The 12,446-nt window shown below is 52.5% G+C and overlaps 1 protein-coding gene, 1 long non-coding RNA gene and 1 other non-coding gene across 5 annotated transcripts in view; 2 read left to right on the forward strand and 1 right to left on the reverse strand.

Moving 5' to 3' along the window:
* CCM2 (CCM2 scaffold protein) overlaps positions 1 to 1,112 on the reverse strand; it is a 59,904-nt gene extending 58,792 nt beyond the window's left edge. For both annotated transcript variants that reach the window (XM_068550273.1, XM_068550271.1), the window contains exon 1: positions 931 to 1,112. In XM_068550273.1, the coding sequence (XP_068406374.1) occupies positions 931 to 960 (30 nt within the window). In that variant the 5' untranslated portion in view covers positions 961 to 1,112. The remainder of the gene's footprint in view (positions 1 to 930) is intronic.
* Positions 1,113 to 7,356: 6,244 nt separating this feature from the next.
* LOC137768691 (uncharacterized) lies at positions 7,357 to 10,619 on the forward strand. 2 transcript variants are annotated; one of them, XR_011074778.1, is made up of 6 exons: positions 7,357 to 7,517; positions 7,852 to 7,900; positions 9,122 to 9,216; positions 9,542 to 9,761; positions 10,270 to 10,373; positions 10,492 to 10,619. It is a non-coding gene; the product is annotated as an uncharacterized lncRNA (long non-coding RNA). The 2 variants fall into 2 exon arrangements; XR_011074777.1 differs by lacking the exon at positions 10,270 to 10,373 and having other exon boundaries at positions 7,358 to 7,517.
* On the forward strand, positions 8,341 to 8,473 carry LOC137768937 (small nucleolar RNA SNORA9). Its single transcript, XR_011074859.1, has one exon. It is a non-coding gene; the product is annotated as a small nucleolar RNA SNORA9 (small nucleolar RNA).
* Positions 10,620 to 12,446: the final 1,827 nt, after the last annotated feature.

The following is a 12,446-nucleotide window of genomic DNA, read 5'->3' on the forward strand; positions in this document are numbered from 1 at the left end:
AAAGACTAAGGAGCCTCTTGAACTGTGTCCTAAATCCAGCTGCCAAATGTAACGTCACTGAAATCACTCAGCTGGTATTAGGTAGAGCAAAACTCAGCCCGCGCCGGCCGGACCGGACCGTGAACGGGCTGTACCATGAAGAAGTTTTTGCTTTTAGTTGGTACCCCAATATTGAAGTCAACTAAGCAGCAAATGTTTCTACATTAACCTTACACCCCATTTTCTCAAGATGCTAACCCTGGAAAACTTTCTGGCCCGTAACGGGGTCCAGCTCCTCTGCAGCCCCTGGTCACTGACCCGCGGGGAAGGCCATGTGCAGAGTCTGGGTTTGGGGGAGAGTCACTGACCGGAAGGGGCGGAAAGGCGTGGCTCCTTCCTCCCCCGCGCGCCCGGCCGGCAAAGGACCACCTAACCCCATTGTCCACGGGCTCGCCTCCTACTCCATCGCGCGGAGACCGACTCCCGCGACCCTGTCCCGGGCCTGACCGTGCGCCGTCCACCCGGGGGCCCCGGCCTGCCCGCCACGCTCACCTCCAACAGTGTGCACCCCCGGGCCTCCCCACGCCGGACTTCCAACCTGGGGCCTCCCCACGCCGGACTCCCACCTCGGAACTCCCCTTGCCGGGCCTCCCTACGCCGGACTCCCGCCCGGGACCTCTCCACGCTGGAGTCCCACCAGACTCCTGTCCCGGACCTCCCCACGCCTAGCCTCCCCACGCCGAACCTCCCAAATCAGAACTCCCCTCCACGGACCTCCCCAAGCCAGACTTTCCCACGCCCCGCACCGGCAGACCGACGGGCGGCCCCGAGGGACCCTCCCGTGTTCCCCTCACCCCCCGAACCCCAGCCCCTCCGCCTTCCGCCTGCCTCGGTCTGGGGTCCAGCCCGCCCCCCACCCGACCTTCGGGAGGACGCGCCCCGCAGGCTCACCTTCTTGCCCTTCTTGCCCTCTTCCTCCATGTCGCCGCGAGCGGCCCCCGCGGCCCGGCCCGCCCCGGGAGCCCCGCGCCGCCCGCTGCCGCTACATGCTCGCCCGGGCCCCGCGGCTGCTGCCGCCCCTGCGCCGCTTGCCTGGCCGCAGTCTCCGCCCGCGGCCGCCAGGGGCCGTCCGCGCCCTGCACCCCGCACCCCGCACCCCGCACCCCGCACTTCCGGGCCGAGGGCGCGGCCCCGCCCCCGAGAGCACGCCCCTCCCCGCGTGCGCACGCCCCTTCGGCCCACACGCCTCGCCCCCAACCCTTGTGAGCGGCCAAGAACGCGCCTGCCCTCCCCACCCCTTCAGGGCCGCGGGAGCGCGCCTGTCGCGCCCCTATCCCGCCCCACGCCCTGCAGGGAGGGCAGGAGCGCGCCTGCCCCGCCTTCAGCCCACCCTCCCGGCCCCTCAGGGCCAAGGGAGCTGCTCCAGCTTTTCAATTCTGCCGCCATCTTTACAGCAGCCAACTTCCCAGCCTGCCTGGCGCTCAGGGAGAGGGAGCTCAGGCCGACAGGAAGCAGAGGACGGGGCCGGTGGGAGGGGTGGAACCTGTGGGGAAGGGGAGGACGGGAAGAGGGTGGGGTGTGGGGCTATAGGGGAGGGGGCCTGTGGGAGGGGAAGGCGGGGCTGACAAAAGGGGCGGGGCCGTGGATGGGAGTGGCCGGCGAGAATAGGAGGGCGTGGCCTGCGGGAAACCGAAGGCGGGGCCTCCCGGAGGAGCCGGGCCTTGGGGAAGGGTAGTAGGACCCACTCCCTTTTCTTTTCTCCCTTTGCCTTCCATTCCTAAGGCCACGGTGAAGCTTTTTTCTAAGACTTCGTCTGTTCCAATGTCAGACTACCTTAGGCAAACCCGTCAGGAAAGTTTAAATACAACAGCGAGCCCGTCCGGACCCTATCCGAAAAAAACGTGGAACCTTAACAGTCACTTAGAAATAAGTGCCACCTTTTACAGATGAGTCCCAAAGGGTTGGTTTGCCCAAAAGCACACTGCAAACTGGAGTCAGCAGCAGCAGTCCCACTATTTTGCCACTAGACTAAGCTGGCAGTAAGAACCTTGCAGCACAGCTAGAATGTAAACTGACACCAAGCCAGTATTTGTCTCAATTGATTTTTTTTTTAAGAGTACTAAAAAAAAAAAAAAAAAAAAAAAAAAGAGTACTGTCTCCTGTGCCAGTGGTCAATAGATTGTCTCTCAGCTCCACATTCACTCTCACTTCTCTTCGCGGGATGGAGCTGGGCCCTTTGAGCATTCCTCCTTTGCCAGGTGGCCCAGTGTGAAGCTTTGCCAGGAGAAACTGCTGGGAGGCAGTGCAGGAGGAAGGGGCTTTGCCACCTGGTTCCGGTGAGCTTTCTCGGCAGGCACCTGCAGAAAGAGGCCTCTGAAGCGCCTACCTCCCTACATCAAGGGTAGCTTCTCCAGCTCTGGGTTCTCCAAAGCACCTGGCTCTGCAGTGCGGGGGGCTGCCAGCAGTACCCAGTACCCAGTAGCCGGCAGATTCCTCCAGCACCCATGTTGGGAAGTTTTATCTCCGAGTGGTCAGCAAGACACCTCCATGAACAGTTTTCCAGAGGGTGGACTTCAGCCAGTTCTGCCAGCACTTCTCTGCCATTCGGTGAGCTGTAGCTATTCTGTCTCCAACAAAGTCTGGCCCTCAGCCCTGGGAGGAGGGGGAAGGGGGTCTTCCCTGGACACTCAGCCCTCAGAACTGTAGCTGCTCCTTATACCTACTATTTGTTTTTATTTTATTTATTTATTTAGGCTACATTGGGCCTTCATTGCTGCGCGTGGGCTTTCCCTAGTTGCGGTGCGCAGGCTTCTCATTGTGGTGGCTTCTCTTATTGCGGAGCATGGGCTCTAGGCTCACGGGCTTCAGTAGTTGTGGTGCCCGGGCTTAGTTGCTCCACGGCATGTGGGATCTTCCCAGACCAGGGATCGAACCCACGTCCCCTGCATTGGCAGGCTGCTTCTTAACCACTGCGCCACCAGGGAAGTCCCGTCCTACACTTTAAATCAATTCTGACAATATCTACCTGGAGAGAGCATCAGATTCACCGGTTAAGGGCTCAGTCCCATAAGACTGCCCTGCCCCCCACTTCAGATGACAATTTAAAGTCCAGGTTGTTACCTGTGCTTCTGACCAGCTATAAATTGGAGGTTCCCAGGACCCCCTCCTTGGGTGCAATTAATATGCTAGAATGGCTCACAGAACTCAGGAAAACACTTTACTTACTGTTTACCAGTTTATTATAAAAGGATATGATAAAGATACAGATAAACATACAAATAAAAGAGATGCTTAGGGTAAGGTATGTGGGAAGGGGTATAGAGCTGTCTTCCGAACACACCATTCTCCCAGCCCCCCCCCCCACGTGTTCACCAACCTAGAAGATCTCTGAACCCCATACTACTGGAATTTTATGGAGACTTCATCATATAGGCATGATCAATTATTAACTCCATTTTGTCTCTGGAGGATGGGGAGGTGGGGCTGAAAATTTCAAGCTCCTAATCATGGTCTTTCTGGTGACCAGCTCCCATCCAGGAACCATCCAGGAGCCCACCCAGAGTTGCCTCATTAGAACAAAGACATTCCTTTCACCCAGGAAATTTCAAGCGATGTGGGAGCTCTGTGCTAGGAACCAGGGGTAGAGACTAATATATGTATTCCCTATTTTTTCACAACCTGATCCTAGGCTGACTCTCCTCAGGCTGCTCCTACCCATTAGAACGCCTTTGCCTCATTTCCACACACACAAGTCCAGGCTTCAAGTAACATTTTGCCTACTAATAATCAGATGGTGATAATTTTGGAAATAAAGGAGAACCAACTAAATGAGAACAGGCAAAGGCTATTTGTTCAGAGCTGGCTATAGTGAAGGAGTCAGCCACCATCACGTGCATCTGGCAGAGACCCAAAGGCAGGCAGAGGAGTGGGAGAGCTTCCTAGTGAAAAAGTCGGGGGTGTGGCCTGGGGAGGCTGGAGGTGGGCTACCTAGAAGTGGGGTATCCATGCGATTGATTGGAGGACTGTGTAGGGCTTTCACTGGTTGGTCCTAATTTAGAAGTGGGAACAAAAATTAGGGAAGCTGTAAATTATTGACCAAGTTCTGGCCATTTGGCTTGCTTGGAGGTTATCATTTGCTTTCCTGGATTGTCACTAGAGGTAGCAGTCTGACTCCCCCCAAGTCTGACTTAACAACAGCCAGCTTCCTGGGCTGGCTACTGTAGAGACGGGGTTGGTTCCCTGGGCTGGTTGCTGCGGTTTGTGGGTCAGAATGCTATTTTTATAATGGTCGGACCATTGTCTGTGTAGTCAGTCTCTCGTAACAGACATAAGGCTAGCTGCAGTGTTAATTGAGAACAATATTTCTGCCAAGGTCACACCTCGGCTGTAAAGTGTCCCAACAGCCTCCTTCTTTTTCGTGATTACTGCTTTCTTACCACTTACTTCCCTAGCCTGCTCTGTGGCCCCATTCCATGAACAAAAATGACTGGGACCCAGTTACTAAACTGCCTGCACTTCATGAAAGCAGCAATCTAGAGCTGACCCTCACTTCCCCTCTCCTCTCCTCAGAATTATTCAGTGCAATCCCAAACCTTACAAAACCCCTTTTCTACTCTTGTAATGAGAGGCAGCCCAGAATTCCCTGGGATTCTCCCTTGTTGCAGCAGATTAATAAAACAAACTTTGTTGGGCACCTGGTTTGTCCCTGGTGGACTTACCTGTTAGATTTTATCACCTAGCTCAAGTTATCACCTCTTCCACTAAATCTTTGGATGAAATTTTTTCCTCCCCCGCTCCCAAAGCACTTTATTCATATGTCTCTGATGTTAACCATGTTAGGACATCCCTGTACTAGATCGTTAAGTTCCTGTAAAGATAGGGACTGTGTGGGATTCCTCGTTGTATCTGAGAGTTCTAATGAGAGGAATGATGTGCACCAGGCCAGACTAAGATGGAAAGGCACTGACATCACCTGGAGACAGCTTCGTACAGATGCTTCCTAGCTAGAGTTTTCGAGAAATCCCTGAACAACTGAAAATTTACCCTCAGTTGACCTGTTCAAAGACAGTTTCCTGGACTCACATCTTTACTAGATTCCAGCTCTTTATTTTTTTTAAGTGAATCTTTTCACTGTTCCCAAGGCTGACTGCAGCTTTTTCCTTTTTGTCCCTCTCACCCATCGAGAACTAAATAGCTAGCAAATAACTACCTAGATGTCTCTGAGTTGTTCTTCGACATATGCCATGCAATACTTCATACCGTTCTGTGTATGTGACAAATCCAGTATTGACTTAGTGAAGAAAAGAATTTCTTTAGAGTTGATTCAAGTGAATTCTCAATGCATTTATAATATCCAGTTTCCAGGCCTGTAAATGATAATGGACCAAACCAATGCTAAATCATAATGACCCCTTGGAAGTAGAGCCACCCTGTGTGCCTCTGGTGAAAGAAACCTTGTAAGCCCTACTTTGATACCTCCTTGCTTATTACCTTCTTTTTTTTAAAATTTATTTATTTATGGCTGTGTTGGGTCTTTGTTGCTGCGTGCAGGCTTTCTCTAGTTGAGGCGAGCAGGGGCTACTCTTCATTGTGGTGCATGGGCTTCTCACTGTGGTGGCTTCTCTTGTTGCGGAGCACGGGCTCTAGCTGCACGGGCTTCAGTAGTTGTGGCACGTGGGCTCAGTAGTTGTGGCTTGCGGGCTCTAGAGCACAGGCTCAGGAGTTGTGGTGCACGGGCTTAGTTGCTCCGTGGCATGTGGGATCTTCCTGGACCAGGGATCGAACCCGTGTCCCCTGTACTGGCAGGCGGATTCTCAACCGCTGAGCCACTGGGGAAGCCCCTATTGCTTTCTATGTATTCTTTCAGAGCCAAATTTCTCATTTTCTTTCCAGGCATACATCCCAATTGGCTTGGAAGAATAATGGAGTTACTCTTTGGAGATGTGGTTTTAGAAAAAGTTCTTTTCAATATCCTGATAAGTACTTAAGAAATTGCTGACAGGTCTGTCTCTCTTTGTGCCAGTCTCATGCAGCCTCCTAGTATAAGGCAATTGAGCTTTGATTATGTGGTTTTTAATGTTTTGGCATCCTTTTTTATTACTTGGATAAAAGTTTCCATGGAACATCTTCCCCTTTCTAGTGAATTTTGTTGGTTATCATCTCAGAAAAAAGCTTTTCTCTTTTAGTCCTTGGCAAGCCAACCTTTTTTGGTCACACATAGACACTCACACTGTCACACCCATGTTCTGACCCTCCATAACCAGTTACTTTCCTGGTTCTCTCGATTACATCATGGCAGAGTGACAGAATGGACAGAGCAGTGATCTGAGATAAAACAAGCCCTAGCCGTCTATGAGATCTTGAGCAAGCCACTTAACCTCTTTGGGTGAATGTTAGTCTCCATGTCAGCAATCTGTTCCCACCCTATCTGTCTCATGACATTTAACAAAATAATGGGATCTGTATACTATAAACTGCTTGAATGTATTTACTAGGTGCTATACATAAAATAAGAGTTTCAAGTATTGCTCTGCTTTTCTTTACAGAACCAAGTTCTTGCTTTCGTAGCCTTATATTCAAGACCTTCGAATATGTAGTTCTTATCCATTGCTCCTCATGGAGAAGACTCTACAATCCTGTTAATACTTAGCTGTATTTCCAACAAGCCACGCCCTTCCCAGTCTCAGTACCTTACAATGCGCTTTCCTCTGCCTGCGTGGAAGAAATATACTTAAACCCCAAATTTCCTCCCAACCCAGAGAACCTCTCCACAAAGACAGAAGGGAAAGAAAAGCCAGAATGTGATGCGCACCACAGTTAAAAGGGACGCAAACACAGAAAGAAACCCCACTCTTCCATATAGTTAAGGGCAATTTGGAGTCAGGTGACAAGTGGGCCCTTAGCCTCCCAGGACACCGGGAGATCAGAGTTTCTCCCCCTCGACAATAACATTTCAGAAAGAGTGTTCCCAGGCCCTTGGGAAACAATCCTGAGTCGTGAGACTAGCCGTGGGCTTATTTAGCCATTAGGGATTGACATTCCTTTGAAAAGGGCGGAGAATTCAATTCTAAACGCCAAGGGGGTGTCTTCCCCTATTTTGAACAGGACCAAGCGTCCAGCTTCTCACCAGCCTGCCGCGCCCAGCTCCCCGCTGGCTGCCGTACCCTGTACCTTTACGAGGCCCACTTCCCCGCCTTCCTGGGTCCCCCAGCCCAGCCCAGCCCGGGGGTAACAGGAACGCGGCGCGCCCCGCCTCCACCGGTTTACTAGACTTCCGCTCTCGGCCTCACAAGGGACTACCGAGGAGCGCAGCTAACGCGCACCCAGCCTCGCCCTGGCGCCCCTCGTGACGTCATCTCCCAGGGCCGCGCGGGTCACGTGACGCCACGTGCGTCTGCCAGCGGGCGGCCGGAGGATGCAGGCGGGAGCGTGCGCGGCTGCACCCGTGGGTGGCAGTTCGGGTGAGGCTGCTCCTGGGGGTCGTGGCCATCCAGTGCCATCAAGGGTCCCAGGTGGTGCCTGCCATCTGCTGAGGCCAGGTGAGGGTTGTAGGGCGTGGGGGCCTTGCTGGGGTGCGAGGTGCGGGGCGCCGGGCCCAGTTGGAGCGGGCGCGCCGTCTCCGAGTTATTCCGCGCTTGGCCCCGTCGGTCCGGTGATCGTTGCGGGTGCTCGGCCCAGGCCGTTCCGTCCTGCGGTTGGAGGGGAAACAGGAGGGTGGTTCTAACCGAGCTTCTGAGGGTCCCGTTCGGAGTACACATGCGGCCTTGGCAGGCAGCGCCAGGGGGAATGGGCTCGTGGGTATAGCCTCCCAAGGGGCGAGAACTAGGGAGGCGACACGAGACCTTGCTTGAGCTGACCCCGTGCCCCCTCCAGGTGGACGGCTTTCTACTGCTCCGCAGCAGATGATCTGTAAGATGGCCTGGTAAGTGACACTAACCCGGAACTGGGCCCGCAGTTCTTCTCCACCATTATTTCGTGGGGAAAAATCCGGATCGAGTCAACTTTTGTGTCATGGTCTACAGTTCTGAGAAGACTGTGGAAGAAAAGGCGATTTTGTGTAATGAGGTGATGATAAGGATATTTACAGGGTCGTAAGGAATGAAGTTAAAGTTAACTCCTGTCCTTTGAACTGCTTGACAAAGCTGCCTCTGCCAAGGCTCCTTCCCTTACTCCCTGAGCCAGAAGGGATTGCTGTCTGGAGTCCTTCCCTTCCTACTATTTGTCAGTTATCTGTGTCCAGTGGGTAAACCCAAGTAGGCCTAATTCAACCCGTGATCTCTTCTCCCAGTTTCTGGTCCCGGCTGGTGCTCAGTAGGAGTACGGCTGTCTGTCCAGAGCTTTAGGGGCTGGAAGGAATGTGGGCTGCAAGCCTCCAGCGTGCTTGGGTCTGCAGTGACCCTGTGCATTCCTACGGTGCTTGCAAGAAAAATTTTGAAACGGTTTGAGGCCTTGCCCTGCTCCATCCAGAGCAAGGTTATAGAAATTTCAGACAATTGCCTGCTGCCTTCCCTATCTGGTGTGCTGGGCAGCATACAGATCTACACTGTCTGATGCGGTGACCACTTGACACGTATGGTTAAATTTAAAACTCAGTTTTTCATTCCCACTACCTACATTTTTAGATGCTCAGTAGCCACATTTGGCAAGCGGCTACTATATTGCACCGTGCAGATTAGAGAACGTTGATATCTTTGCTGAAGTCGTTTTGGATTTTGGGTGTTTGCTCTGTTCCAGGCTTGTGGTAAATTTTGCTGTATTATTTTATTATATCCTTCAAACAGAAGCCTTACAGAAGTTGAAAGTGAAGCTTAGAGGGAGTGGTAAAGGTGGAGTTAGAGCCGCAGCAGGGAATAAAGAGTAGAAAGGAATGATAGGGATGGGCCCTGCCCAGTGGGACATTACCATTTGCGGGTAAACCAAAGAGAACCAAAGGCTAAATTCTGCGTCGGTGGAATGGAGGGAGGGAGGAATGGAATCCAGAAGCGGGTAGGAAGTTTTGGTTCTAGGGAAATGCCATTGGGCCTTGCCTTGGGGCGAGGGCTGTGGGGTACAGGAAGGGATGTGGCCAGCATGGTCATAGCAGGGCAGCACAGCTCCTATGCTCCTGGACGGCGGGGGTCACACCGCACCTTCTCCCTTGAAGGTCAAGGCTTCTAGCAGATTCGGATCTCTCTCTTCAGTCCAAGTGCAAATGCTGAACACACCAGTCTCCTGGGGCTGCCGTCGGGACACTTGTCGGTGAGTCTCATGGTTCTGCAGTCCTAGGAGCGAGGCGCTGGCTGCCCTTTGACTTTCTTTTCAAAGATGTTCAAATAGACAGCCTGGGTATGTACGAGGTAGTACTTCCAGAGCAGAGAGCAGGCCTGCCCACTGTCGACTGTAAACGATTTGGCTTTCCTGTGCGCAGGGTGCCTTTTCTGTGATGCAGCCACTGCATTGTGAGTGCCTTCTGGCTCCCCTTGTGTCACCCGGTGGGAGATGGGGCTGGTGGAGAACGCTGGTGCTCTGTCTACCTACTGCTGTGGTGAATAATCAACTGTCTTTGCTTTGTGTCTCCTACCAGCTTCCATGTAACTGATGGGCTACCTTGTCACGTGCCATTGCTGGGGGGGTATGTCAGACCCTTCACAGTTCCTGATAGCACAGCCTCCCAACCCCCAACAGACTCTGCCCTGTGTCCTGTTCCAGCTTCAGCAGCAGAAATCCCAGGATGTGAGAGCTAGAAGACACCTGAGAGATGATCCCTTCCGTGGATGACAGGTTCTTCTGGGGACTCTGCAGTGGTAAGTATGCAGGGTCTGGCCTAGCAAATCACTTCACTTCCATTTTATATGTTAATTTTCCATAAGTCCCCTTGTCAAGAGGTTCAAAACCATCCATTTATTCTTATCTTCCCATATTGTAAGTCAGGTGATTGAGTCTCAGAAAGATGAATTGTCTTTAAGCTCCCGAGACTGTTTTGTGGACAGATAGTTGTCTACTATCTAGACTCGTGGAGCTCTGATTCTTTGGCATGGCATTTTGATTGCCTTTGTGGTTTTGGATTCAACCTGCAGCCTCTTCGCCCAGAATCTCCTAGGTCAGTGGTGTGTCAGCCTGGAAAGGGTGGGCTGCTACTAAGTCTCTGTCGCAGAGGCCTCTTAGCGCATGGTGGAGTCAGGAGTGGGAACTCAGGTTCATTTCTGTTTATTGCCACTCAGTAGCAGTTGGCAAGTACAGCAATCCCTGGCTATATCCTCACGTCACTTTATTTTAACAGCAGGCCTCCAAGTTGTTTCCTTGTTTTTATAGATGAGCAAGTGGGAACTGAGGTGGTGGCCTGCCCACATTGACACACCTGGTGAAGGTGCAGCAGAATTTGAACCCAGGCCTTTGCACCACAGCTCTCTGAGCAGGTTCAAATCCTCACTTGCTCCCCTTCCAGGAGTCAGGAATTTCTGGTTCTTGGCCCAGCTGAGGTGTGGGTGGCCCAGGGCCAGGTGTGCATGTCTGACTGACCTTCTCTGACCCCAGGTTTGGGTGCCATGTTGTCTGCTTCCAGAACAAGGATCTTCACTGTACATCAGGACCCAGGCCCCTCTGACATCTCCTGAATGAGAAACAAGGGATATTTAATAAAACGGTGTAAAATTTGTAGTTCAGTCCAGCCTCTGTTTCTGTTTTCCATATGTTAGGTACAAAGAGGAGGAGGGCCCTCCGCTCCCTGAAGGAGTTTCAGCCAAGTTTGAGGGGGCCCCTGGGGTGTCTCCCACTCTCATTGCTTTTGAGACTGCAGGGTGGGTGGTAGGGCACCAATCCTGGAGTAGCTTCCACTGGCTTGATGGCGTTCTCTGTCTTTTGTCCTCTTCACCAGCGTGGGTCAGACTCGGTTACACACCACAGTGTTGAGTCCACAGTGTGTGGATTGATACTTTTAGGATGAGTGGTACACCCTCATGATCTATTTCATTTGATAAATAACTTCACAGTGGAAGCCCATTTAGCTCAACGTCGTGACCTTTTCAAGGAATGTCAGCAGGTTAGGCCAAGGCTGACTGAGCTAGAAGAGATTCAGTGAGCCACGGTTAGTTTGTTAGTGATGTTGTGAATGGAAAAGTACCCAAAGGTCCCTGCACCGTGAGTCACTGCAGCTACACCCTGAAGGGGCAGGGGCAGAAAGCCTCACAGCTCAGAACCGGATACCAGGGGAAACGCTCCTGACAGCCTCCCGAGCAGATGAGGAAGAGTGAGAGGTAGAGCTTCTCACGAGCACCGTCAGAGGGTGAGCTGTGTGGCCTTTGTGGGTACATGCCGCTCCAGGGCACCTTTGCAGGGCCCTTCCCTGCAACTAACCCAACAGTATGTATGCTCTGAGATGAGGTGGAAGTAAAAGCAAATCCTAAAGTGGGTACCGTTGTGTAGGAGAACTGAGAAACAAAGGGACTGGGGACCTGCTACAGAGGGCAATGGCACCAGCAAGGGGAGCCAGAGTGAGGGGCCATCAAAGGGACTGGACAGAGGGCGGCATCTTGAAATCGACCTAGATCAGATAATGAGAGTGAAACTGCCGCCCTCAGCCCCCAGGGGCACCTCCCTGCTGTCCTTCCATCCTCACTTGACCACCTGTTTGTTCCACCTGTCACTGTGCCCCAACTTGTCAGACCCTACCCCAGGGAAGCTGCGTATAGGGCCACCATTTGTCCTGCCTGAGACCAGCAGACCCAGAGGTCCAGCCAGACCCAGGAGGGGGAAGGATTTCTGGTGTGCTGTCACTGGCCTCATAGATAAATGAGGCACTGGGTGGCAAATCCTTTGTGCAAGCTGTCAGCGTGGAGAGCACAGTCCTGACTGCAGTTAAGTGCAGGGCCACACAGTAGCAGGGTCTAAAGCTGGGACTGGTTAAACCCACGGGCCAATCCCCAACCTCAGAACCGTCTTGACATCTTTACGTGGAAAAAAAAAAAAACCCAAAGAAAGCTATTTTTTGACGTGACATGAAATGGTTTTTTTTAAGCTTGCTTTTTTTTTTTTTTTTTTTTTGGCTTTGGCTGTGTTGGGTTTTTGCATTGCTGCACGCAGGCTTTCTCTAGTTGTGGCGAGTGCGGACTTCTCTTCGTTGTGGTGCGCGGGCTTCTCACTGCGGTGGTTTCTCTTGTTGCGGAGCACGGGCTCTAGGCTTGTGAGCTTCAGTAGTTGCGGCTCACAGGCTCTAGAGCGCAGGCTCAGTAGTTGTGGTGCACGGGCTTAGTTGCTCTGTCACACGTGGGATCTTCCCGGACCAGGGCTCGAACCCATGTCCCCTGCAGGTGGATTCTTAACCACTGCGCCACCAGGGACACCAGGGAAGTCCCATGACGGGAAAATTTTATCGAGTTCAGGTTTCAATGTCTCAAGTTTCGCATCATTTTTTTCACTTGTTAATTTAATGCAAACCCCGGGCCCAGAGGTTGGGGAAGTGAAACCTTGAGGCTCCATGAGAACTCCCCAGG

The sequence above is a fragment of the Eschrichtius robustus genome, chromosome 8 (assembly GCF_028021215.1).
Source record: "Eschrichtius robustus isolate mEscRob2 chromosome 8, mEscRob2.pri, whole genome shotgun sequence".
Classification (NCBI taxonomy): domain Eukaryota; kingdom Metazoa; phylum Chordata; class Mammalia; order Artiodactyla; family Eschrichtiidae; genus Eschrichtius; species Eschrichtius robustus.